The 26,050-nt window shown below is 40.0% G+C and overlaps 1 protein-coding gene across 8 annotated transcripts in view; it reads left to right on the plus strand.

Annotated features, from left to right (window-relative positions):
- Positions 1–1,432: 1,432 nt before the first annotated feature.
- The window catches only part of fmnl3 (formin-like 3), a 29,440-nt gene continuing 4,822 nt past the window's right edge, over positions 1,433–26,050 (plus strand). For 4 of the 8 annotated variants that reach the window (XM_079239649.1, XM_079239651.1, XM_079239652.1 and 1 more), the window contains exons 1-22: positions 1,433–1,993; positions 14,480–14,563; positions 14,669–14,749; positions 15,065–15,141; positions 17,490–17,573; positions 17,972–18,118; positions 18,988–19,096; positions 19,269–19,345; positions 19,743–19,836; positions 21,166–21,240; positions 21,501–21,611; positions 21,715–21,864; positions 22,446–22,547; positions 22,756–23,119; positions 23,481–23,573; positions 23,662–23,786; positions 23,899–24,101; positions 24,177–24,480; positions 24,567–24,647; positions 24,748–24,877; positions 24,989–25,149; positions 25,320–25,421. In XM_079239649.1, the coding sequence (XP_079095775.1) occupies positions 1,880–1,993; positions 14,480–14,563; positions 14,669–14,749; positions 15,065–15,141; positions 17,490–17,573; positions 17,972–18,118; positions 18,988–19,096; positions 19,269–19,345; positions 19,743–19,836; positions 21,166–21,240; positions 21,501–21,611; positions 21,715–21,864; positions 22,446–22,547; positions 22,756–23,119; positions 23,481–23,573; positions 23,662–23,786; positions 23,899–24,101; positions 24,177–24,480; positions 24,567–24,647; positions 24,748–24,877; positions 24,989–25,149; positions 25,320–25,421 (2,868 nt within the window). In that variant the 5' untranslated portion in view covers positions 1,433–1,879. The remainder of the gene's footprint in view (positions 1,994–14,479; positions 14,564–14,668; positions 14,750–15,064; positions 15,142–17,489; positions 17,574–17,971; positions 18,119–18,987; positions 19,097–19,268; positions 19,346–19,742; positions 19,837–21,165; positions 21,241–21,500; positions 21,612–21,714; positions 21,865–22,445; positions 22,548–22,755; positions 23,120–23,480; positions 23,574–23,661; positions 23,787–23,898; positions 24,102–24,176; positions 24,481–24,566; positions 24,648–24,747; positions 24,878–24,988; positions 25,150–25,319; positions 25,422–26,050) is intronic. The other 4 variants (XM_079239650.1, XM_079239648.1, XM_079239654.1 and 1 more) reach the window with 2 other exon arrangements.

Here is a 26,050-nt window from a genome sequence, read left to right on the forward strand (position 1 = left end):
CTGCGTTGCTTCTGTGATTTGTGTTTGTATATTCAGCTTAAATTAAAATGTCCACAGTCATTAAGAAAAAATGACAAATCTGCTCCGCGAATACACCTATCATGAGTATTTATGAGGAAAAAAAAAACTTTACATGTTGCCTATCATTTGTAAAGTGTTAACTGTGCTAAATCTTTACCGTGTTGGACAGTTATTTTGGCTGAATAGATATTTGATATCAATGCAACTGTGTTGCATGATGAACCAATGTTATATGTCTTAAAGCATGTATAAGTCTTTGAATTTTATTTAAAAAAGGGCTTATGCTATGGTCAGTATCCTGTTGTTGTCAGGTATGACTGTTTTTTGGGTTTTACAATATCCCACACAACTGAAAAAATCCTTTTAATTTTATTTTTTACAGACACTCAACAATTCCCAATATTTTAAAGTTTCTATTTGTTTATATTATTGCCTTAAGTATTACAAAACTATTACAAAACTGTGCACAAATTGTCAATGTCTATGACGTGTTCCAAATGAAGTTTTATATCCTCTTAATGTTACTTTTATAAATCAAAGTGTTACAAACCTTTAGACCCTCACTGAAACCAGTAATGATACTGCTAACAGTCTACATCACTGTGCTTTTATGAAGACAACTTTGTAGCATTACAGCAACTTATGCTATTTTCGTGTTTGTAGGTGTTTGTTGTGTTGATGTTTTCAGCTATGTCTATATTTTTACAAGCAGAGCAGTTAAGAGCTTATAGGGTAAAAAGGGGTGGGGGGGGGGGCTGGTATATGGTCATGTTCACCACTTTCACTTTGGCACAAATATGGGGACACTGATTTGCAGTAAAAAAAAATGCTATATATGTGTAAAAATGAATATATGTGTAAAACAGACTTAAAACATATTGTTCATCTTCTGCAACTGTTGATTAAAGTGTGCACTCATCAATCAACCAATATTATAAGTGTGTTTTATATCTTTTTCTAAACTCAGAATATATTGCCGTGAGGAAGCTTAATTTATTTATGATTAGCTTGAATTATAATATAGCTGAATTAGAACATAGAAAGCTATAATGGCATGAGAAAATAATTAAGCAACAATTTCACATTAAAGTTGCATCAATCAACTTAAGAACAGCAGGAAGTGAAATATAAAATTCATACTGTTTGGGGACCTTTGCTGACTTGCTATGCTTGCATCTTGCCACCAGGTGGCGATAGAGTAATGAGATGCGCATGTGTCCACCGTGCAGCTGCATTAAGGCTCTCCGGTCTCTACAGATGTGAGGGGCGGGGAAATGATTGACACGCCTTTGGATCAACAGCATGACGGGACCCCTAACTGAGGGCGGGTCTAGAGAAGAAATTCTCCTCTATGAGTGGAGGCAATAGCGAAAAGCTTAATCAGGATCACACAACAATAATGAATGGAAACACAGCGTAGCCAAGAAAGTTGAGAAGCAACTCAAAGTAACAGTCGGCGGAAAGTTGGAAAAAGTTATCTGTCCCAGGGAGGGGGGAGAATCTTTTGTTAGTAATGGATTGGCCGGGTAAATCAGAAAATGCTTTTTGGAAGAGAAAACAGCTGCTTTTTTGTAGAAACTTTTGATTTTTTTTTTTCTTGAAAGGAAGCTACAGTGGAGCTATTCTGTAAACTTGAACGCGTGATTAAGGGTAAATGGCATGTTGGGACAGTAATAAGAGATCACTGCGTTGTCAGCTTTTTATGCTGGAAAAGTGGAATATGTGGATCAATCCGTGAATGAAACTGCTGGAATACTTTGAAGGATTTTAATTGGATTTTCACCACTGAGAGAAGCTGTGGGTCTTTTTTTGGGGTTGTTCTTTAGTTGACAGGAGAGTACAGCATCTTTGGGTCAAAATGGGTAATGTAGAAAGTGTAGACGGCCAGTCGGAGATGAAGCATCACATCATGCCTCTAAAAGTGCCCATGCCGGACCCCACAGAGCTGGAGGAGAAATTTGCCATTGTTTTGGTGAGTTATAAGTTTATCATGTTGGATACTAGTCAGAAGCTGAGAGAAAAATATTTTAGCGGCATTTTATATTATATGATTTTGGTCCATCTACTAAAACTACAAACGCCACAAACATTTATGATAGTGGAATGAGTTATTTCAGTACATAAAAAGTTAATTACTACTCTTTTAAAGTAGATTAAAGCATGTTAGAATTTACACCTCCGTGTGTTTATGGTCCATCATGAGCCCTGCTACAGTAAATGAAGCGACCTGCGCCATCCCGCCCCTCCTCCGCCTGCTGTCCCCTCTCCTGCAGTTCTTTTGTCTCCTCTAAAGTCAGACAATTCTGTGTTTGGCTGAAGTGGCAAATACTGAACGCAGCATGGTAGAAGGTGGGGGGGGGGGGGGGGGGGGGGGGGGGGGGGGACGAAGAGCTTTTTTTCCACAGAGAAATTTGGGAATATACTGTAATAGCCTTGCTGGGGAAAATCAAGATATTATTTAGTTTTCTCGCTACAGGCATTTAAACAATCTGAAAACAACATTTTCTGAATTCCCCCAAAACTCCCACACCGAAGACCCCACCCCCCTCCCACTCCACATCAGGCTGCTGGAGTTGAGCTGTTTGAGCGCTTTGTTGTAATGAGCACGCACTCAGCAGCCACTTCTAGCGACGATCAACACGACCAGGCAAATGATGACTGAGTGGGGCTGTCACATTACCTTAAGGGGACATTTCAGTTTTGAGCACAACAAAGTGAAGGGACTTTACAAATCTTTGTCAGGAAAAACCACGTGCTTGGAATACCCCACTGTGCCTTACTTCTTATTAGAAGTGGGCTCTGAAACTTGACTTTCTGAAGTTAAAACAAAAATCCAAGTAGATGGACCAAAACAAAACAAAAAAAAAACAAAACAAAAAAAAAAACCATTTAAAAACCATTCACTCTCTGTATGACTTTGTTTACACACACACACACACACACACACACACACACACACACACACACACATATATATATATATATATATATATATATATATATATATATATATATATAAATAAAAGCTTCTAGGGATGTTATGGGTTCCAGTATGAATCTGCTATAGGCACTGAACTAGACTGATACGAAGTTGTTGTCCAGTGATGGCAGTAGTTTGTCCAAATTTTGATTTTGCCAGTTTAGGCTCAATCTTCATTAAGAAATTTATTCATGTGTTGGTCAGCAGTTTTGTTTACCTGTGTTGCTTTACATAAAAAACCTGAATAATTTACAGCATCCTTGTGTCAGTATGGGAAGGCCTGTTATAAAGCATCATTCATTGCTATGTTTCAGTGTGGAACTATAAACACATTAGAAAGACAAAAATATGTAGCTTTATGTTTATTCATTTATTTATCTGTTTATTTTATTTCATTTGACCAAAACCAAAGACCAGAAAAGGCCTGCAGTGGTTTATACAAAGACTTTTCTATTGAAGTGGTTGGCCTTTCACATCCTGAAGTTTCTATGACATAACCATGTGAACCTCAGTGTTATTATGTCAGGAAACTAGGAGGCTATTATGACATTGTCCTTGAGTGATGACTTCAGATGAGATCATTCATATATGACTGTGTGGAACCAGTGAGTGATAACAGCTAATCACTTCATTTTAAGGGACACAAAAGTCACAAAATGCAGAAGAGCCTTTTTTTTTTTTAACCTATGTTTCTCAAAAATTCCTTTTACACACTGATTACAACAAAATAATTACACGTTCTAACACAAAAATAAAAAGTTGCCCAGGGAACAGACAGGACTGAAAAAAAACAACTATCCAATGGTTTGAACTGGCCCGTTCTAAACTATTGGAAGGTGACATGTCAATCAACCTCAATGGCCGTTTGTCCCTTCCCCTCTTAACTCCTGTGAGCATGCATTACTTTCTGTGCTTTGGAGGCGTGGCTTCAAGGGGAGGAGGGACAGAGGAAAGAAGTGTGGACTTTTGAACTGTGCATCTTCAAAATGCAACTTGCTTGAACAGTTTTTCCAGTATCTCTTATCCCCATCACTTTTAAGGACCCTCACTGAAATAGGACTTCAGTCCTGCACAGGACTAAAGTTTTGGTCAGTAGGCCTCTACGCCAAAGTGCATTTAATGTAGAGGACCCCACACCTGTCCCTTTTTTTGTAATGTAGCCTATTTTATGCTCCTCATTCCACATTTCAACATTATCACACCCACCCTTGACTTTTAGCTGCTTCAGACTTTAATTACAGTATCATGCATCAAAGAGTTTGGATCCTTGCAGCATTGCTCATATACGCACGTCCTCCATGTTTTTTAAATAAAGTCCTAACTTGCTTGCCAGCGCTATTTCCATCTACAGATAAGGCTTTAATAATGAAAGCTAGAAGCCATTCACTCAGTAATCCTGCTCATCAACTCTTCTCCTAAATCTCAGAATTAACATAATTATACGGTGTAGTACACTGCAAATACCAATACATCAGGTTAAATCACGTGTTCTTCATACAAAAAGGTCTTTGGGAATTGGGATTTTACCGCAAGGCAGTATATGGAATGTTAGTGAGACAGCTTTGCAGTCACAGACATTTCTCACAAAGAAAGACTGGAAATAGTTTTAATCAACATACTGTACATCCTGCCCAGAGCAGAACTGCCTGGAGTTGTTTGACTGCCCTGCAACACAAAGACAATCCCTGTTATTATGTTCAGCCGTGCAGAGCAGCAGATGATTTCTATGCATGAAGCAGTAGACTCAACATTTCATTTGTGTTTGGGAGTGGGAAAAGTTTTCAACCTCTCTAACCCCACCCCTTCTACCCCGTAATAGCTCCAGATTTCCTTCACTTTGTGGGAAAGAACAACACAGTTGTATATTTAAGAGACCTTATCAGACAATAGTTGTTTATCAGCCCTGCTCGCCTCTTGTTGGGAGATAAAGGTACATCAAAAGCCTCTGAATTGGTGCTTGGTGTTCTATAGGCAGACAAGGCAGTGGTTATATATCTATCTGCTTTCTCCTACTGTATGTGCCACACAGAAACACTCACACTGCTTTCTCCTGGATGAGCAGACGATTTTCTTTCAGGATTCTAGGCAAGGTTATAACTGGCTTTGCTGTGGCTTCAACTTTCCAGAAATTAATATTTAAAAAGTGTCGTTTCCACTCATCTGGACATCTGTTGCAAGCTAGCATGCTGGTGCAAATCGTGTCTGCGTCTTTCTGGTGGGGCAGCCCTCATTGTCGTTCTCAGATATCCCACTGGACAGACAGCAAATCGTAATGATGTCATGGGTGCAACAGCCTTCGCCAGTGTAGCAATATCCCTGAGCTAATGACTTTAACAGGGTCGTTTTACGGCGGATGGTGGAAGGCTGTGGAGGAGGGGCGAGACCCCTGGGTTAGCTGCGACTACTTCATGTGGAATGGTAATAAAATGCTATGGTCAGGCCTAACCAGCAACATGTGCTAAAGGCATCATTTCACCCCTCTCATCTCTTTTGTCCTTTAGCATCCTTGGACTCAGCTTGAGCGCTGTCCTTTGTGGCTGGAAACAGCTGCCTGGCATTTTCTCCCTTCATTTTACAGGGGAAATTGCTTTGGTCGTTGTGGTTGGTTTGCTTTACAATGAGAGCTGTGTTCCTGCTGGCTGCTGCTGATGCATAACTTGTCATTATTAAGCTTTAGATAAAGATCTACCTAGACCTCACAGATTGACAAGATCAAAGTTTCTGTCTTGGTCAGTTTCTTTTTTCTGATTCCAGATGTGAATGGGACCTCTCATTCACTTACCCAGCCAGTATTTCCTGTCTTTCCTTCCCCTGGCTTCACTATCACCGTGGATCTGCCTTGAAATAATAACTGTCTCCATATGAATCTGTTCTTATGAAAATGATGCGAGGCGAGTGAGTGGCATTTCAAAGCCTGACTGATTGAGCCCTGATCTAGTGCTGGATTCCTGCGGGCTGGTCTCTGCTGAGGCTGCAGGAGAGCTCAAAAAGTAGGAAAATTCTCTTTGAACTGGCGCTCTGCCACTGTTCCTGGTTGTAATGACTTTACCAACAACACATATATTTAAGAGCTGTTACAAGAGCAGCACAGGATTATTTTCACCACTTGATTGCGCTGGAAGCCATCCTAACGGATTCGTCTGACTCTGCTCAGCCCCCTCCCTATTTTCTTAACTCTGACATCCAGTTTCATCATACATGGATTTACTGTTGCAGTTTGTTTTTTTTTATTCAAGTTTTGATTGCTCAAGAATGAGGTCTCATGAATAAATGGCAGCAAATGATGGGAAAATTCCAGATGGAGAGGTTAGCATTGTGTCAGTGGTATCAGACATGCTGACAGTGTGACTCCAGCTCTTTCTTACATCACTGTTTCTTCATGGCTGAAGGAAAGCTGTAGTGTCTAACTAGATGCCACTCATGTGGAACTAATGGAATCAAGCTGTGCAATAAGTTCAAGAGGAAAATCTTAATTTTTATTTGTGAAATGATGACTGCAGTTTTTACCTTATATGTTTGTTGCGTTAATTAAGTTGATTGCGGATACAACTGTGTCAGCAACCCACAGGTATATAAGGGGATTATGGGAGGCTCACTGTTAACTTGGTTTTAGCACAGTGGGGCTGGCAGAGGGGGGGTCCACCTGGCTCTCCTCTGCCTTAGGCCACAATTCTCCAGACTTGGCTGGTTTATAGGAAGTTGCTACTCCTTTTTGTTTGTGGCTGTTTTGGAAAGCAAAGGTCAGGTGAAATATCATGACTGGGTGATAAAACAAGTCCAAATAGACCTTTCTAAAATTACACAATTGTCACTAATTGTCAAGAAGGAAAAGGCATCATAGAGAAGTACTAACTGTTTCTAACCTGGAGCTGACTGACTTCACTTTCGTGACTGAGCTGAAATGAATTAACAGCAAAAACTTAAAAAAATAAATGGTTAAGCTTGCCTTTGTGAAAAACAGAAAACACTCAGATGCTAACATGTTAAATCTGGTGTCATTTACAAGTAAAAAACCTAAGAATAAAAGAATTATGTGTTGTGGTTGTGCTGAGCCAGACCAGCTGTTTACCTCTGCTTCCTGTGTTTATATCGGGCTCACCAGCTGCTGTCTGCAGATTTACACTCAACTATGAACCAGCAACATTTATTCTACCATCCAAAATAATCTTCAGCTATGCTCTTGATTTATTCCTTTCTGACAGTTTCGCATTCGCATCCAAAGTTTATGGAGATTTCGACTCTTAAATTGCACATATTTTTATGCAAGTAAAACCCCTTTTTTGGGGGTCTGTGTGTCTCAGTGGGACTTTGCATGTGGCTCTAATACAGCTGCACCAAGGCTGTAGGCTGGAGAAGGGGTTTCCTCTTTAGTACAATGGGGACTCTGTCAGTATGTGTTGTTTTAGCAGGGGGGCCTCATCCCTCGGTGCCTTTTGTGCAGCTATACTCCTTTTACATGGGTACTCGGAAGAGCTCAAGGCCATTTAAAAATCTAGTGATTGCACCTTGATGCCACTTCTGATGCAAAATAAGTAAAGACATGCAATTTCTTTACTTTCCAGTGCCTTCTTTTTAAAGTGACATTTCAAGATAATGAAGCCATATTGAGATATATGAGGAAACTTTAAAGCTTGTGACAGGTTTCATCAGATCCAAATTCTGAGTCTTAACTTTCTTTTGGTTTTTGTTCCTCCTATTTTACCACAATGGTGTTTTCCCACTGAGAGGACAACTTGCAAAGTTCATCTGATTTAAAAGTTCAGAATTTTTCCATAGTTCAGACTGTTGGCCTTTCACTTTGCTAGACCTTCTTCTTTTTAACTGGGCAGTGTGTTAAAAGGCCCGACCAGCATGAGTTATTGAGGCATTCATGTACCTGCATTCCCAACATTCCCTGTGCATATCGCCTTGTTGGCCGGGGCTTCCCTGGGGCTTGCATGGATGAACAGAGGCGAACAAACCGGATGTCTCCTTCTAAAGAATAAACATATATCTCAGATTAATGATCAATGGAAAAGTTGTTTTGTTACTTACTCTGAACCTCACCTCTGTCTTTCTTTGTGCTCACATTTTTTAGATTCAGTGTGTTGAAAAAAGAAAACTCGAATGAGGCTGTATAGTTGTCAGATGGGAATGCCACTGTGGTTTTACATCACTGTTGGGTTTTTTTTAGCGCAAATCTTTGGTGTTAACTCTATGTAAACAAGCGTTCATTTTAAGATCACACACTTTCGAAACATGTGGCTTCAGAATGACCTCAACCCTGCTGGACATTTTTTCTTTATCTCTGGCTATTGGTTAGCCTTCAAACAGTCTTGTGAGGATAATTGTCTTTAGCTCAGACCAAGTTATCACTGCTGCCCATCACTGCTGAATCGCCGGTTAAACAAAAGAATCAACAAATGGGCTCTGAGACGTAGTTCTTGATGTATGAACTGGACGTGGCTCTTTGCCACCTTCCTGTTTTTTTGCTTGTGTTGAAAAGAAGAGATTGGAAGTGATTTATCTCAACAGTCTAGCTCAGAGGTCACAGATTAGAAGACATAAGTTCACAGGAGAGCATCCTTCAGAAAGTCATCAAGTCAAAGAAGTTAAATCTGTGTCTAACGTAAGAGCAGAAAAATGGGATGTATACTGAGGATATCTAAACTGTTAACAGCTGTGAACTCCTGATTTAATGAAGGTTTAACAGCCCATCAATTTTTATGTAAGCTTAGGGGATGTTTAAGTAAAAGCAATGGCTTTAACCATTTGTCTACTACTATGTCAGTTCTGAAATGAACCAGAGGAAAGAAAATAACATGTCTGATTATATGAAGATTAGTTGGTTTTCTGTGTTTCTGTTATTATTCATGGAGAATCTTTTGGTTTTAGATGTAAAACTCGACTAACTAGTTAGTCGCTATGGGAACACAGATTTCCTTGTGTCTTTTTTTTCTTTATCTTTACATTTTAACCCTAGTCTGAACCTCACTCTGAAATTAAACCACCATGTCAATGATGGTCAATTTTTGAGGAATTTAAACAGTTTTCTACTGTTATTGTTTGAGATTTGGAAAATACAAAGTGATTCTGTGTAAATATGCCTCCATTGTCTGAAAGTAGTCTTTTGCCCACAAACAAACAGACAATATCTGTTATGTTAATATCTTACCATGCCTGTTACTGATCCTAGTCCTGTTTGCTTTGTGAGGTAGAACAGGCATTTATCTTATTTGCAGTCTGCCTTCGGGAAAACTGGAGTGTGCGCTCTGTTGGCTTCTTCTCCTTCCAGCATCTTTGTGCATGTTTTATTGTGCTTGCCAGATTTGGGTTACCTCACAAAAGAGCGATAGGGTGATCGGATGTCTGCTCAGAGAAAGGGGGGCAGTGTTTTCTCACACTCTGCTCTGACGCTCTCAGTTCACTGATACTTTACCTGGGAGCTGGATAAGCACCTAAAATTACATTCATATAAACACTTGGGTGTGGATGTGCAAAATCGCACACATACACGCCTGTATTACGTGCCACACCAACATAACAAGCAAAAGTTACTCAGAGTAGTTTTTTTTTATTTCCTGGAGAGTTCAGGAAGTCCCTGCAGCTCTGTGACGACAACAACTGAGGCTCTCATCCTGTCTCCTGTCATTGTGTTTCAGTATGAGGAGGAAAAGGATGAATCCTAACAATAGCACTGACAGCAACATCCTTTATTAGTAAGCTGCTAGGAGATATGTCAGACTCTGTGGTACAGTCTGATTCATGCATATATTGACGATGAATTATGTAATCTAAACAGCTCATCTGGCTTGATGAGCCCCACCTCATGCTGTCATAATCTCCTATATGTAACTGTGAGAGACATGTATGTTGTGTCACATTATGCTTACAAGTTGCTTTGAGTTTGTTGGAGTTTTTTTCCATTTTTTTTTTTCTGAGGGGAAACATTCATACCATATACTATTTTTTTTCTGGTTTAATTGGAACTGGTGCATAACTTTCCTTTCTAAACTTTTCTCACACAATGCTTAAAGAAAACATTGCAATGCAGGGTCTACACATTTAATGTGTTTTCTTAGGTTCTGCGTTGGCTCCACTTTCCGCTCTTCAGACGAAAGTAGAGATCAACAGGTCTTAGCTTACACTCATTAGTGGTTTCATTATTTTCAGTTATTATTGTTATATTAAAGTAAATTGCTTGTGATTACATGTATCCATCCATCCATTCTCTATGTTGCTTATTTCATTTTCATGGTTGTGGGGAAGCTGGAGCCTTTCTCAGTCATTAGCGGGCAAGAGACAGGGTACACCCTGGACATGTCTGCAGTCCAACATGGGCTTATGTCCATAAATATATATTTGTATCTTCACAAACCCACTGTAATATTGGGTCAAAATTTAGCCATGTTTATCTTTGTAGATGCTTGTCTTTCAGGATTATAATCACTCTCAATTCTTTGTTTACTGTTACGATACCTCCATAGATTCCTCATGATGAAGGAAATAAATGTAGAAATTGCATTGATGCCTACAGTTGTAACTCTCGAGCTTGTTTATTTCAGCTCATAGTTGATTTGAGCAACAGGTTGCTTCTTCTTAGACCCCACCCCGATGAGCAGACAGTTTTGAGAGCCGTCTGGGCCTCTATGTCTGGACTGCCACAGGCTCTGTCCAGCACGGTGAGCTTTTAAACCACCCACTCCTTTCCCAGTGAGCTTATGATAACTAAGTCTGTCCTGTGTGTGTACACCTATCAAAGTAGATAAAAACACACACTGTGCACTCCCAACCCATCACTTGAGCACAAAAGAAATAATCACATTGAAAGTGGCCTGGACCTCTTCAGTTTTTGATGTATCCTTGATTAAAAAACAAACAAACAAAACAATTTTTTACAATTTTTTACATTTTAAATTGTCAGCTAAATGAAGGAAACATTTTAGAATTGGATACTTGTGTTGCATGTCTGGCAACAACTTTGGAAGCGACAGGCAAAGTAAATTTTCCAGCAGAGCTATAGAGTTAAACACCATTTAGTTTGAGGCATGTTTCTGTTATATGTTGTTCTGGCTGAAAAGTGTGAAGCTAGGAGAGGTCATGGAGAAAACATCCTGCCACCCTTCTCCATTTGTTTTTCCTCGGGCTTCTAGCGGCAGTTACTGATCATAAACCCAACTCAAGGCTGATTGTAAATCAGTTGGATTATGCGGCTGTCCAGCGGAGGGCAGATGGCTGTTGCCTCATGGACCCTAAGATATGAAGTGACTCTGGGCTTGGATGTGGGCATATGTCTGTGACTTAAAAGCTCTGCTGTGTCTTTGATAGCTTTTCTAGCCTCCCTAACCAGTAACGTGACCCGTTCAGCTACTTTAACAGGAGTCTTTAAAACTTCCTTTGTTAATGGCTCACGTGTCTGTTTTACAATTCATACCCTCATGGTAGGCTTGTGCCATAATTTTGCTTTATAGCATCCCATTTGTATATGGGATTTGTACGTATATATTTACCCGTTATTTATCCTTGGACTGCAACCGATCATTGGTCTCTAGGTCAGTTAACTTGTTTATTGCCATTTTGAGGTTTTTGTTAATCATTTATTTTAGAAGGACTCTTGAACACAACTTTGTTAAAAGCACAACTTCTTAGTTTCCTTCTGCGTCCTAAATGGCTGTAAAACTCTGTAACCTGTCTTGCCTCACAATTGGGACCTGATGATGTGCAAGATGTCACCAGTGAACCAGTTTATCAGGTGTTCTGAGTGTTCTAGAGTTTGCTCTGCACAGCACCAGGGGGCATAAAATGACCCAACCCACCTGCCATTGTTAGCAACTCTCTATAAGGAAGAAATAGCTCAAATGCCAAAGGATGGGAATGACATGGCACCAAATCAGAATAAAGCTTCACACTGAGTCCTTTGTAATGCCAGTCTCAGGTCAAACAAGAAAGGCCATGCTGGAGGAGAGTATGTGGGCAATAGGGCAACATAACAAGTACCACATATTTTTGGCATATCTGTAGTATTTTTTTCCCCCTAAAATGGCTGATGACTCACAAACAGTTAAATTCTGTTGCTCCCTCTCCCACTGAAAAAACGACCTCCTTTTGGCTCTAATAAACACAGGAAGTGAAAGATAGCATCACTGTGGGAGAAAGTGAAATGAAATTAGCTAAATTGGGTTACTTGGCTCAAATTACCCAAATCTTGTTGGAAAGAAAACCTTTCTGTTTTTGCCCCTCCATCATTCCAGTCAACATTTCGCAGTTGGTTTTTTAACAGCTCCTCCTTCACACTCACCTGCACTGTTTCACCTGTGTTTGTTTACAGCACCTGAAGCTCCAACTGTCAGCTGAACAGTATTAAACACAAGTTTTTCCTGTTACTTTATTGACCTCTCTGTGAATTGTGAGCTGCATAGTTTTATTGACCACTCTAGCCTATAAGTTTTCCACTATTGATAAGTAGTCAGCAAACTGTAATCATCTAGTGAGACACATTTTGAGCTTATTTTTGTTAATTTTGCTTGACTAAGTGGAAAAGTAGCACTGCGTGTCTCTGGTCTGCATGTCTTCCAGTAATTCAGAATGAAATTACTACAAATGGAGACCTTAGTCTTTTCCTGTTTGCCCTTTAGAGCTGCTTAAGTATGCATGACTGACCAAGCAAACAAAGAAAAACAGGCTTTGGTGCTGGACAGATCCTGGAGGAGATATCTAAGCTTACTTTTCTTGTGCCATTCGGGTTGTTTATGTCAACATCAATGTTTACCGTTTTTGTTTTTGTGTGTGTGAGTATGTGTGTAAGTGGCACACCTACTTCATAACTTCCTTATTTAAACAACCAAAAAAAAAAAAAAAAAAAGTTTATTAAAGCCTCTTTATACTATATTATCATTAGTTCATTCATTCATTCATTCATTCATTCATTCATAAGACATTAGAAAGATATTTGACATAAAGAAAACAAGAAAACGGTTAAAACAATTGAAGATTCAGTAAATGTATAAGTAAAAATATGTGAATAAGATAAATGGTGAGAGTTTTGTTTCAACATAGATTTGAATTTCTCTGATATCTTTTTTTTTGTATAAAACTGGTTAGTAGTGGTTGTGAATAAAAATTAAACACATGCTTATTGAAGATAGTTACATATGCTGCTCTTCAGTTCTGACTACGACCTTCACACAGACTATGTAGTAGGTAAAATTTCTCCCTGGAGAGGCAGAGGAGGAAAGAGCAGCTCACAGGTCAGACAAGGGAGAAAATTTACTGCCATAAACTACTACTATAAACAGGACACATTCCTTCTATAATTCTGAACATCTGGTATGCATGTCGTTTCGCTGCTCTTTGCTGCGGGGGGTTTTCAGGTTAGTCAAAATATCCTCCTATACAACATCTTGGCACTTTTCAGTTACGGCTTCTAAAAGCTTAGTCATACCTGTCTGCATTAATGGGTAGTGGTAGAGGACTCTTTAGTAGCCTCCAGTAGAGAGTTAAAGCTGCTGCAAGTTGTGATCACACACTGTTCAATTTAATGTGAAGCTATTAGCTCCATAAAAGCACAGAGTAACGTGCCTCTGCCCCTAACCTCAGTCCTCCCAAGACAACATGATTCATGATGTGCTAATAGGATGAATAATGTGGTCTCAATTTGGAAAACTAATTCTGATACATGTGATGTTACTTTGCTACTGGTGACTGAGTGGTTGTCATAGGAACAAATACCTGTTGTTTTCCAGCCATCAAATGTTGAGAAAAAAACACCAGTTTGAGCACTACATCTGGCATAGGGTGTGTTAACATGGCAGAGTGTTGCATTCTGGAGAGCAGAGCGAGTTATAGCTGCAGGTTAAAAGTCAAGCTGACAGGCTGTTTGTAGCTGCGGTTGTGCACTGTTGATGCTGGTGTAAATGAGGTTACCTGTAAAATAAAAAAAAAAGAAAGAAAAGAAACAGCTTTGATGATCATTTGAAGAGATGACGGGCTCCCTCTTATTACTGTCCTTCCACATTTTTAAGATTTTGCTGTCAGTCCATGTTTATAAGAGTTTGGCTCAGTAAAGGAAACAATTAGTCAAAAGCTTGTGTCATTCATTTTGTGTAATGTTTTTCTCTAGTCTGTGGTCTCGAACACAAATTGGAGCATTTAGAGTTTAATTTGGGCCCAGTAAACTGGCGCTGAAGTGTTTTTATTGCTGATGTACATGACAGCTCTGGTAAAAGGGCCTTGCTCCGATAGCAGCACACTGTGGAGAAAAGCAAAGTGAAGTCTAAATATTTCTCGATGCAGATCATGTATTGCGATAGGATGCTGAAAGTCAACACAGGAAGTGAGGTCATGGTGTAAGTCCCCCAGATTTTGTCTGGTGCTTTGCTGCTGGTGCCAAAGTCCCACAAAGCCCTGATGAACACTCCGTCACAGTTACTATAAATAAACAGTGAAAAAAGGAAATATGGTTGTGTGTATGAAACTAATGCTCAAACTTTATTTTTCCAGAATTCCATGAACCTGCCTCCGGATAAAGCTCGGCTTCTCCGGCAGTATGACAATGAGAAGAAGTGGGATCTGATCTGTGATCAGGTGAATTCATGAATAAATTTGACAATGATGCTTTGCAAACACTTTGCCAACACACTGAGCACAGCAAATTCACATGACAATGTGTGTTCTGTTCCTTATATTCAGGAGAGATTTCAAGTGAAGAATCCACCTCATACTTACATCCAGAAGCTGAGAGGATATTTAGACCCAAGTGTCACACGGAAGGTGGGATCACAGAAAGGATCCTTTAAAGTCCACAACTGATTTTTTTTGTTATTGGATTTTATTTTATTTTCATTATTTTACCCTTTTGTTATTCCATCAAATGATTTACCTTCAGGGATTAATAAGGGTTTCATTTATTTATTTCAATTTTCATTGACTATAATATCTGATTTCTGATTGCTTTAAATCTCATACACTTTCTAAATTGTAATGTGCCAAACAGATTGAAAAAAAAGGCCGCCTCTCGACATTGCTGGTCAGATTCCTCTGAGATTGACAAGTCTTAATAAAACCCTGCTTTACTATGACTTACAGAAGTTCCGCAGGCGTGTGCAGGAGTCTACAAAAGTCTTGAGGGAGCTTGAGATATCACTGAGGACAAACCACATTGGGTAATCAATTTTTATCTTGTGGTTTTTGTTTTTTTTTTTTCACAAATGGTACAGCTGTATTTACTGGCGTGCAAAGCTTGAGGAAACCACTTTGTTGTTTTCTCTTGTAAAGAATATTCCTTTTGTGTGCTCCTGCTGCTGTCAGGACCCACAGCTTTGGTGCCCAGATTTCTCTCATTGTTCTAACTTGCCAAGCCCTGCAGCTCCACCTCGCAGAGCTGGTCTTCATAATGCCCAGATGGTAGTCATTGTGATTCCTCGTCCACTCCCCTATAGTGTTGAGCGGAAAGCTTTGTTGTGTATGCCAGAGGGACAGGAAGCCTGGGTGACCATTTCATTGCTAAACATGGTGAAAAGAGAAACAACAAACACAAGTAGACTTCTATGCATACACATCTAGCATATTTGAGAAGGAGCTGTATGTTTGCATTATTACAGCAGATTTTACTGCAGAATTTTATTCAGCTATAGGTTTATGTTATGTATATTCCTTTATATATATAGATATATTCTTTAAAGATTTTTATCGTGTCATGCACACATTTAACGCACTTGCATAAATTAGGTGCTGCTGAGATTTGAGAACCAAAATGGGTCCTTTAAAAAAACTGAAATAGCTCATCCTATTAGGCTTCTTTAGCAAAAATCTGTTTGTGTTTTTCACAGAAAAATTCCAAGAATAAAAAAGAGGAAAACTATTTTCTGAAGACTTCAGCTAGTGGGATTAAGTGTAACAGATTCAGGTTTATTCTGTCTGTGTGTGTTTGATTCCTAAGCTCTTTCTGGTGTATTATTCCTAAGATTGCCAAGAAAATCTGAAATAGCAACTGGTTGCAGAAAAGTAGGCGGAGGAAAGAGTGAGGAGGTCAGAGGCAGGGAAGGGTAAGAGGGGTAGGCAGGAAACCAAAGATCAGCCAGCCTCCTTCCCTCTCCTCTCTCCTCACTCCTCACCTCTTTTCCCTTTTCCTCCCCTCCCTCCCTCTGGTTGATTGGTTTCCTGCAAGACATATCCATTGGCTGACTAGCAGTCCGTAATCATAACCAGCATTTCAAGACTATTTTAAGAACCTTTTACCCCAATCCTGTCCCTCCTGAAGTTTCCTGAAGAAATGGGGAGGAGGTGAAGGGGGTCTGTGGGGGAGGCAGACTAAATACTGTTGAGTGTCAGGGCTTCTCTTAGCCATATGCCCTCCACATTCTTTCTGTGGTTGCAATGGGAATTCCTTTGTTTGGAGTAGTTTCTCTCTTAAGAAAACTTGAGTTTTTGGCAAAGAATGGAGCCTCACTATAGAAGTTAAAAACCCCTTTCAAACTACTTTCACCTATATTTCTTGTCTAATTAAGTTAAAAAAAAAAATTATACTAGCTGAAGCTACTGCATGGACATTGTGTTAGTGGCATTGCTTTTTACAGTAAGTCAGGTGGAAAAAGTCGCAAGATGCCATTGAACATTGAGACAATTTTCAAACTAAAAGCAAGTGAAAGTATCATTTATGGAAAAAAAATTCTGCTTTGCAAAGGAAAATTTTTTGCAACAGCAGAGCTTTAGAAAGCTTTAGTAAGTTCAAGAGGCCAAATTTGGTCAGATGATTAATAACATGCAATTTGGGCCATTTCGTCTTTTTTTCACCAAAAGAGTTTGGTTGACCTGTATGTTTGTTTAAACATGTCATATGATCCTTTGAGTAGATTGCTTTTTTTTTTTTTTGTTCATGTTAAAGGCCTGCAAAAATAGAGAGCCCACATCAGAGAGTTATTCTCTCCCATAGAGGACACCGCTCCTGAAAGGCCTCAAACACCTTATTTGTATTCTCTTACTGAATGGTATCATCATAGTACATATTTGCTTAGTGCCTGGTTGGTGGCAAGTTTTGCACACTTAAAAAGAAGCATAAAAAGGAGCAGCGTAAGATAAATAATGTGCTCTTTGAGCGTTAAAGCTTCTAAACTTCTTTCAGCAAATAACCTAAAAAGAATTATTTGTAAATAAGGATTATGGGTAGTGATGGATTTGTCTGCTTACATTTTTCCCTTCATGACAGGATTTTTTTTAAAGGAATTGCTTTACTGGATTTTATTGCTTAACATTACTTTGTGTTGTATTCATCAATAATTAAGTGCACTAATGATGTCGATGATGCGTTTGAATGTCTGTGAGAATATATGAATGAGAATTAGAACGTAAACTTCGACCAGATTTTAAAAAATTGTATTTAAGTGTGGATCATTTATTATTTCATCATTAATTAAATACAAAAAAAAAAAAAATCTAAAAAGTCAATTAAAGTCCTGAAGAATAGAGTACAGGTGGCTTTTGATGTGATGCCTTCTCTGTTCCCACGTCACAGGTGGGTCAGGGAGTTCCTCAATGACGAGAACAGAGGTCTCGATGTCCTGGTGGAGTACCTCTCCTTCGCCCAGTGTGCTGTCATGTGAGTATACTTAAGCATGCACTCACCTTTCATGATCCAAACTTCTTCTAAGGAACTTGGTTTGAGTTGTTCCATCCAGAAGAATCCTTAGGAAACTGTCTGTGCATCTAAAATGTGCTTCTGGTACATTCTTTAGATGTGTTTGTATGCCTTGTTGGTCATGATGCAAACTGAATGCATTTCTGGACAGATGCTACATGGTTTAGAGCTGAGCTTGAGCTTGCCTGAATAGGTCAGAATCTCTGTGCTGAGCTTAATTAAGCAGCTTTATGTCGGTCCTTATGATAACCCTTGGCTCTCTACCAAGCTGCCTTGCTAACCTGACCTCCCTCATCCCTCATCTCCACCCCTATGCCTTTGTATTGCCTTGTCTGTCTGTCTGTCTGTATGTGGCCCAGGATGGATTTTGAGGGGCTGGAAAATGGGGAGGATGGCTTCTTGGACAAGGCTATGTCATGGAGTAGGTCCATAGAGGATCTGCACCATTCAAGCACCCAGCCCTTCTGCAATACACTGGTGCGCTCTGCCCGTCAGTCTGTCCTGCGGTATGTAGCTTCCCTGCTATTAGCTGTCTCTGTTACTGGCTTGCTCTGCTAACACTGAATGCTGTTCACATGTATTAGCATGCCAGTCAGTTGTCTTAGTGCTGTTTCATTTTTAGGAGAATGCTTTGTTAAGTTCAATTTCAGGTGACCTTTCTCTTGGTTTGCTCTGCATAAACTCAATCAGAGGTAAAAGATGAAACTCGTTAACCTCATGTGTACATGCATCCGCACTGTCTATGAGAGCCAGCTGCAAGCAGCAGCACATGTTGAGCAGATCTTTCCGTCACTACTACACAGACAAGAGGCAAAGAAATGTTAGATGCAAAGTCTGACAGGAAAAAAAGAAACAGAATTTACTTTTCAAAATTAGTAATAAGATAAAATTTCAGGCTATGCAACATAATTGTGTTAAAAACATTCATTACCACTGATTCTGTAAAATTATGTTTTATGTGTTTTTTGTTAAATGTTTGGAGGAAAAACACATCACGAGGCAGTTAAAACCATTTATAGACTGCACAATAAAAGGAATATTATGTGCACATGATGACTGTACAATACAGTTACATAACAGTAGTATGGGAGCACACACTTTGGTCTGTTGACAGCAGCGAGGAAACCAGTCACTTCCCAAAATGCATCTGTAACCTCAAAAAGTTTTTTCTGTCAGTCTTTGCTCTCTGTAATTTTCTCTCTCTCTCTTTCTCTCTCTCCCTCTCTCTCTCTCTCTCTCTCTCTTTCTGCGCAACACACTTAAAACACAAGTTGTATGAATAACAGATTCTTCACATCCATAAATGAGAGGAACCATGTTTGAGTGTTTGATCGGTAAAGCACTGAGAGATATGAACCTCTTCCATCTGTTGCAGCTATGGCTCAGTTTCAAACAGCAAAACCATCAAGAACTCCCGGCTCGTGAGTCAAAAAGATGATGTGCATGTGTGCATCATGTGCTTGAGAGCGATCATGAACTACCAGGTATGAAACAGTAACACCAACAGTCTTCCAGAAACGAGCCTGCACTAAGCACAATCTAACAGAGACAGGATGATATGTTTCCTGTGCAAGTTCTGAGTATATACGTTGTTTTTTTTTTTTCTGACCACATCCTGCTCTCTGTCTGTCTCTCTCTCTCTTTGTTTCCTTGCAGTATGGCTTCAACATGGTCATGTCTCATGCACATGCTGTCAATGAAATTGCTCTCAGTTTGAACAATAAGAATTCACGGTAAGAACTGTGGACCCCCTCTCCATAGAAGCAGGGCCGGGTTAGACAATAGGGGAAAGCCTGCAGCCAAGTTCATATGATCTGACTCCCTTTCTCCAAGGGGGTTCGGCTTCTCTCTGAAGACAAAGATCACAGCCACATACACTAGCTGCAAAAGGAATGTTTACTAAAGAAAGATTAGTGGTAAACCACTGAGACGGATCACTTTATAACAAGGGTTGGGAGGGCAAATGCTTAAAAAGTGATAAAGCCCTAAAGATTTTAATATGGTTTATAACTTTGAACTTCTTAATGTTGACCTTTGCAGCATTTTTAAGGATTGCAAAAACCGGCAAACATTTTTGTTTGCACGTGATCTGTTAAGATGTGTTGTACTGATGAACTTCTGCTCTTCCAGGACAAAAGCGTTGGTCCTCGAGCTACTTGCTGCCGTCTGTCTTGTTCGAGGAGGTCATGAGATCATCCTCTCAGCGTTTGACAACTTCAAGGAGGTACACAAAGCAACTGTTAATGAAACTAAGTTTGATATAATTATACATTGCTAACCTTGGAAGGATTAAATGTGCTTAAAACTATCTTGTTTAATAAACTGTCAAAATTTCTCATATCACTAGTATGCATGAAGGCATATATGGCCAGTGTAGAGGAATGAAAGTTGGGGAGTCCTGAAAGATTTCACATCTACAGAGGGTGTAAACGGAACTCTATGGGGGCTTGTCTGCGGTTATTACTCTCATTACGATACCAGATGTGAGGCAGCCTTGAACAATGATAAGGATCAACTCCCTGGTGGGCCAGCAGGCCTCAAAAGATTTACTTTGCTTCTCAGCTTCTTCCTACACAGTCAACTAAACCTGGACCAGGACAGTTACTTACAAACAAAAGTCCCAGAAAGATTTCAGGACTAATCAACCCACTGGTGAAAAGAATTAGTGGTAATTCTGTGGTGGTATTTTTCAAAATAATGCCTTAGCACAAGATGACAGATCACTGAAGTCTCTTCAAGGTGCCATGAATGATATTCAAAAACTACTACACCGATAATCCATGATTAGATCAACAGCTACTATGTTTAGTAAAGATGGTCATAAAACTTTTTTTTTCTAAAAATGAAAAGAGGTATCCAAATAAAAGAAAACAAAGTACTCACATTGAGTTGTTTATTTGACTCATCACAGATAAACATACATTATCAGATCATCCACATATTTTTATCTGTGATGGGAGTCAAATAAACAACTCAGTGTGAGTACCTTGTTTTTCTTGATTTGCATACTGATATGTGTGCCCCTCCTCATTTTTGCAATAATTGAACTTTGGGTTCAGCATTCCACAAATAAGAAGCACAATTCTGTCCCCTTCACTCTGTTTTTTCTTTGGGATTTCCTTTGCTACTGTTGTTGTGCAGAATGTTGGCAAAAACATCATGGTTTGTCTCTCAGTGGCCTTTCATCCCACGAATTATGATAACAGGAAGTGTTACTCTTACAAGAAATCTCTCCTCTATGCAAAAGATTTTCAGAAAACTCTGAGGATATTATTGACTTTTATTAATATAATTTTAGATGTGGTGTATCGAAAAAAAACATAAAAGGGGTTGAACATGTTTTTTATTAAGATTAACTTAAATTTCTTTGACTAAATTTTAATAGTCTTCTATATTATCCAATTTTAATGTTTATATTTACAGAAATTCACCTTTACAGAAGGTTGAACAGCTTTAAAGTATTGATCCTTCTTATTAGTTTTAAAATACATTTTTTAAATCATTGTTTCAGATTAAAAGACAATCACTGCATTTAGCTCCTTTTCTGATTTAGGTTTGTAAAGAAAAGCATCGCTTTGAGAGACTGATGGATTACTTCCGCAGCGAGGAGGGAAACATCGACTTCATGGTAAGACAAGCTTGGTATTTTCTCCTTTTGGACGTGAATGTGGGCCTGTCCATCCAAATAATCATAAATAGTTGTAAAACTACCTTTCTATATGGCATTACAAAGTCTTTATTTGGTAATCTGTATGAGGGACATCACATTTTACACCAGTTCCATGGAGTAAATGACCATGTAATATACCATATATACCGTGTAATATAGATTACATGGTAAAGGGCAGATACAAACAGGACTTTTATCTGTTAACTTTTGTGGTCCAGGTTGCTTGCATGCAGTTCATCAACATTGTGGTCCACTCAGTTGAGGACATGAACTTCAGAGTCCATCTGCAGTATGAATTTACCAAGCTGGGCCTAGATGACTACCTGGAGGTAAGGAAACAGTTATGTTGCTAAAGTGTCCCCAAGTGGAGACGATTGCTACTACAGTGTCCGTATGTGGTTTCATTAATTGAATCAATGTCTCTTATGTCAGAAATGTAAACATACGGAGAGTGACAAGCTGTCAGTGCAGATCCAGGCCTACCTGGATAATGTGTTTGATGTGGGTGGCCTTCTGGAAGACGCAGAGACGAAGAATGCAGCACTGGAAAAGGTGGAGGAACTGGAGGAACACCTGTCCCATGTGAGTGCACCACCCAGTCTGGACCACCAACAATGCTCTCGGTGCACACTTTTAGGACTGTTGTGGTTCACAAGCTGTGTACTTAACTTGGCTTTTTCAATGTGGCAATTAGAAATCTACTCTGTGTTTGCTTTTCACAAGTGATTCAAGATAATAATTGGGTGGAGAATGCTGGAAAATACAGTGTGTGAAACAATCTTATTATTGTTCTTTCTCGGCCATTGCCTGTGTATCCCACGTTGCTCTGCCTACAACCTTTTCTCATGAAAAGGTTGTAGGCAGCCCTGACATCATTCTTTGAATTTCATAACAAACTCTGTTCTCAGAGGTCGGGAATGATGGGGGGGAATGTCGGCATGAAGATTATCAGCACATTCCTGATGACATGTGTAATGTGGCCAAAATCAAAACTAAAAGTTGTATCATTATTCTGCTGCATCATGCTGCTGGGTATATCTTGTTTCTTATTGATGATGCAGTGAATGGGACGTAGTAGGAGGGAGTCAAGCTGCGAAAGATGTTTATTATGACAATCATCTCTTCTCTCATCCCTTTGTTGCTCCATTTGCCTTCTTTTTTAGGTGACAGAGAAGCTACTAGAGGTTGAGAATGAAACAATGATGAAAGTGGCTGATCTGGAGAAGCTCCTTCTTCAAAAAGATAAGGACTTGCAATCAATACGGGTAAGCGCCGATTGTCAAAATGTTATATACCTTGCCTATCTTGCATAGTAGAGGTTTTACTTCTGTGTGTGTGTTACCAATGATTACTTTCAGTTGCATGTGTCTGAATTGCTGTGATAGCAAATTAGGTCATAAGGAAACAGGATGTTTCTTTAAGCTTGCGGAGTCATCATGTTGTGCTCTTTATTGCCCTCTGGTGACTGCTTAGGAGACGTACGAGTCGACCAACACCCAGGTCAACACCCTGAGGAGGATGATCAAGGAGAAGGATGCTGCCTTCCAGAGGCATTTCAACATTGAGAGGCGGCTGCTGGAGCTGGAACAGCAGGGCACCATCCGTTTGCACAAGAAACCTGACGGAGACATCTCCATTGAGCCTCTTGGTGTCGGTGGTGTGGGTGGAGTTAGCGGGCTTGGAATCCCATTGGGGGACATTAGGCAGCTGTCTTTGGGTTCAACAGCTGGACTGACAGAACCAGGAGGACCAGACACTAGTTTGCCACCAGCCAGTGAAGCTCCTCCGCCTCCACCTCCCCCTCCACCGCCTCCCCCTCCTCTGCCATCAGCATCAGGTGATGCACCTTGCCTCATAGTGATTCTGTCTGATGACACATGTATGTAAAGTTGACTGTTTTAGCTCAGAGAGGCTGTATTTTCAGCCTCTTGCCTTGCTTGTTTATGCCAAGCCAGTTGAAGGGTCATAGCGGTGTTTGTCTAACCCAGACAGGAAAAGGATATGCAGATCTTGTTTCCTCTTTGAACATCTGTGAGCAGAAAGTCTTCTCAAATTGTTAACACTTTTGATTATAACTTCATTTACCGAGTTGGAGTCAGAGTAAATGTCTCTTTTACATGACAGAAAAATAAAAAGTTGCAAATCACATAAATAAATCCAGTGTCTAGTTTTGATCTCCTCTTGTACGTTGATTACAGCAGCACCAGTTCCACCACCACCACCACTTCCTCCTCTTGCTCCCCCACTGCCAGATGCGTCTCCATCTGTCATCCTCAGTGTGGGTTTGTCAGGTGAGAAGAAAATTACATTTTTATTTCTTCCAACTGTAAGCAGTAAATCATTTACTTATTGGCCTCTTAATTTATATCGTAACCACAGCAATCAGAATCAAGAAGCCCATCAAAACCAAGTTCCGTTTGCCTGTATTTAACTGGACGGCGCTGAAGCCCAATCAGATCAATGGCACAGTCTTCAATGAGATCGATGATGAACGTGTGCTTGAGGTAAATGTAGCAAGTTTTGTTAGCGCAGAAGGTTTCTGCACCTATAAGGGATCAAGAAATGATGTTTTCATCTAAGTCCAGAATGAAACAATAAAGTGTCATTCATGTGCAGGAGCTGGATCTGGAGAAGTTTGAGGAGCTGTTTAAGACCAGAGCCCAGGGTCCAATTGTGGACCTCTCCTGCACAAAAAACAAAGTAGCCCAGAAAGCAGCGAACAAAGTCACACTTCTGGATGCCAACCGCTCCAAGAACTTAGCCATCACTCTTCGAAAAGCTAACAAGACAACGGAGGAGATCTGCAAAGCAATAGAGAAGTATGCAACTGACAAAACTTGTAATAAAACACACACATATGGAAAAAGTTACTAAAACATGGTATCTTTTCTCAGGTTTGACCTGAAAGCCTTACCTGTGGACTTTGTCGAGTGTCTTATGCGTTTCCTGCCCACTGAGGCTGAGGTGAAGGTGCTTCGCCAGTACGAGCGCGAGCGCCGTCCACTTGATCAACTGGCAGAGGAAGATCGCTTTATGTTGCTGTTTAGCAAGATCGAGCGGCTCACCCAGAGAATGAACATAATCACGTTTGTTGGGAACTTTGCAGACAACATCAGCATGCTCACGCCACAGCTCAATGCGATCATCGCTGCTTCTGGCTCAGTGAAATCCTCACCCAAGTTGAAGAGGATGCTCGAGGTGGGATGTGTTTGTGTTTGTGTGTTTATGTTTATGAGAATTTTTTTGTTCTATTTTCATTTACCTTTTCTTTGGTTTGCTCATAGATTATTTTAGCCTTGGGAAACTACATGAACAGCAGCAAACGAGGTTGTGTTTATGGGTTCAAATTACAAAGTCTTGATCTGGTGAGTAACAAGGAGAGAGATCCAGTCGATCCACGAACAAAGAGAAACAGTTAATTTCTGCTTTAGCTAATCATGTCATTCATTTGTTTCTATCATGCAGCTGTTGGATACTAAATCCACAGACAGAAAAATGACATTGCTCCATTACATCGCTCTCATTGTCAAGGAGAAGTATCCTGAATTGGCCAACTTCTACAATGAATTGCACTTTGTGGATAAAGCTGCAGCAGGTGAGTTTATATAATACATTATTGTTATCTTATTTCAGTATGTTCACACATATTTTTATCACTTTTGTATGAGGAAAAATCTGACTCATTCTCTAATGATTTTGTGTGAAGTATCTTTGGAAAATGTGCTGCTTGATGTGCGAGAGCTGGGCAAAGGCATGGATCTGATCCGAAGAGAGTGCAGTCTCCATGATCATTCAGTCCTGAAAGGTTTCATCCACTCGAGTGACACGCAGCTGGACAAGCTGCAAAAAGACGCTAAGACAGCAGAGGTATCCAGCTCTGTCCTCAGATCCTAAACCTCGAAGCAAGCAAACGAAAATAGACAGAAAGCACACCTCTGCACATTCAGCTGGCTAACCTCTCGCACACAACTAATCACAGCTCATAACTTGACAGTGTTTACAAACATTGCTTCCACCTTCCTCCCTTCTGATTCTAGGAAGCCTTCAACAGTGTGGTGAACTACTTCGGCGAGAGTGCCAAGACAACTCCACCCTCTGTGTTCTTCCCTGTATTTGTGCGTTTCATCAAAGCCTATAAGGTGAGGACAGTGAGCTCTCTTCACTTCTGCACCAGCAGGCTGAAGATCTTTCTGCTCTTCATGTGGGAAGTTCCCTGGGTTGTTGTCAGAGCAGAGCAGGGCAGAGTTTGGCTGCCTTTGTGCCACAGGACGTGGCGTTTAGTCCGAGGCCAAAAAACAGGAAAGACCAGCTGGGTCTGACTTTAGAACTGCAGCTGTGGTGTTTAGACGGCCTCTCTTCCCCCCTCCAAACCTTAGCCCCCGGACAGCCGCGCCCTGCCCCACCACACAGCACACTTCCTGATATTGTTCTTGGTCTGGATTTATGGGATCTGCTCAAGGAAATGTGTAGTACAAAGATTTCTGGATCTGTGTGTCTGTTCAAGTGTGTGTATATTACTTAAAGGAACAGTGACTTCAAATTGATGCAATCCAGAATATTGTTTTTTACAAACACATCAGCATAATGTGGAAATGAAACCCAGACAAACAACAAAAAGAAGATTACCGGTATATTTGTAAATCTGACTCCAGAGCATCTTGGCAGTGTCTTACATGTAGTTATTATATTAACATAATGAAGAAACGGTAAGTTAGAGGGTCTTACTTAGCTTGAGGGTCTTAAGAGGAGTTTGGGCGAATCATGAGAT

The sequence above is a fragment of the Telmatherina bonti genome, assembly GCF_933228915.1.
Source record: "Telmatherina bonti genome assembly, chromosome: 4".
NCBI lineage: Eukaryota > Metazoa > Chordata > Actinopteri > Atheriniformes > Telmatherinidae > Telmatherina > Telmatherina bonti.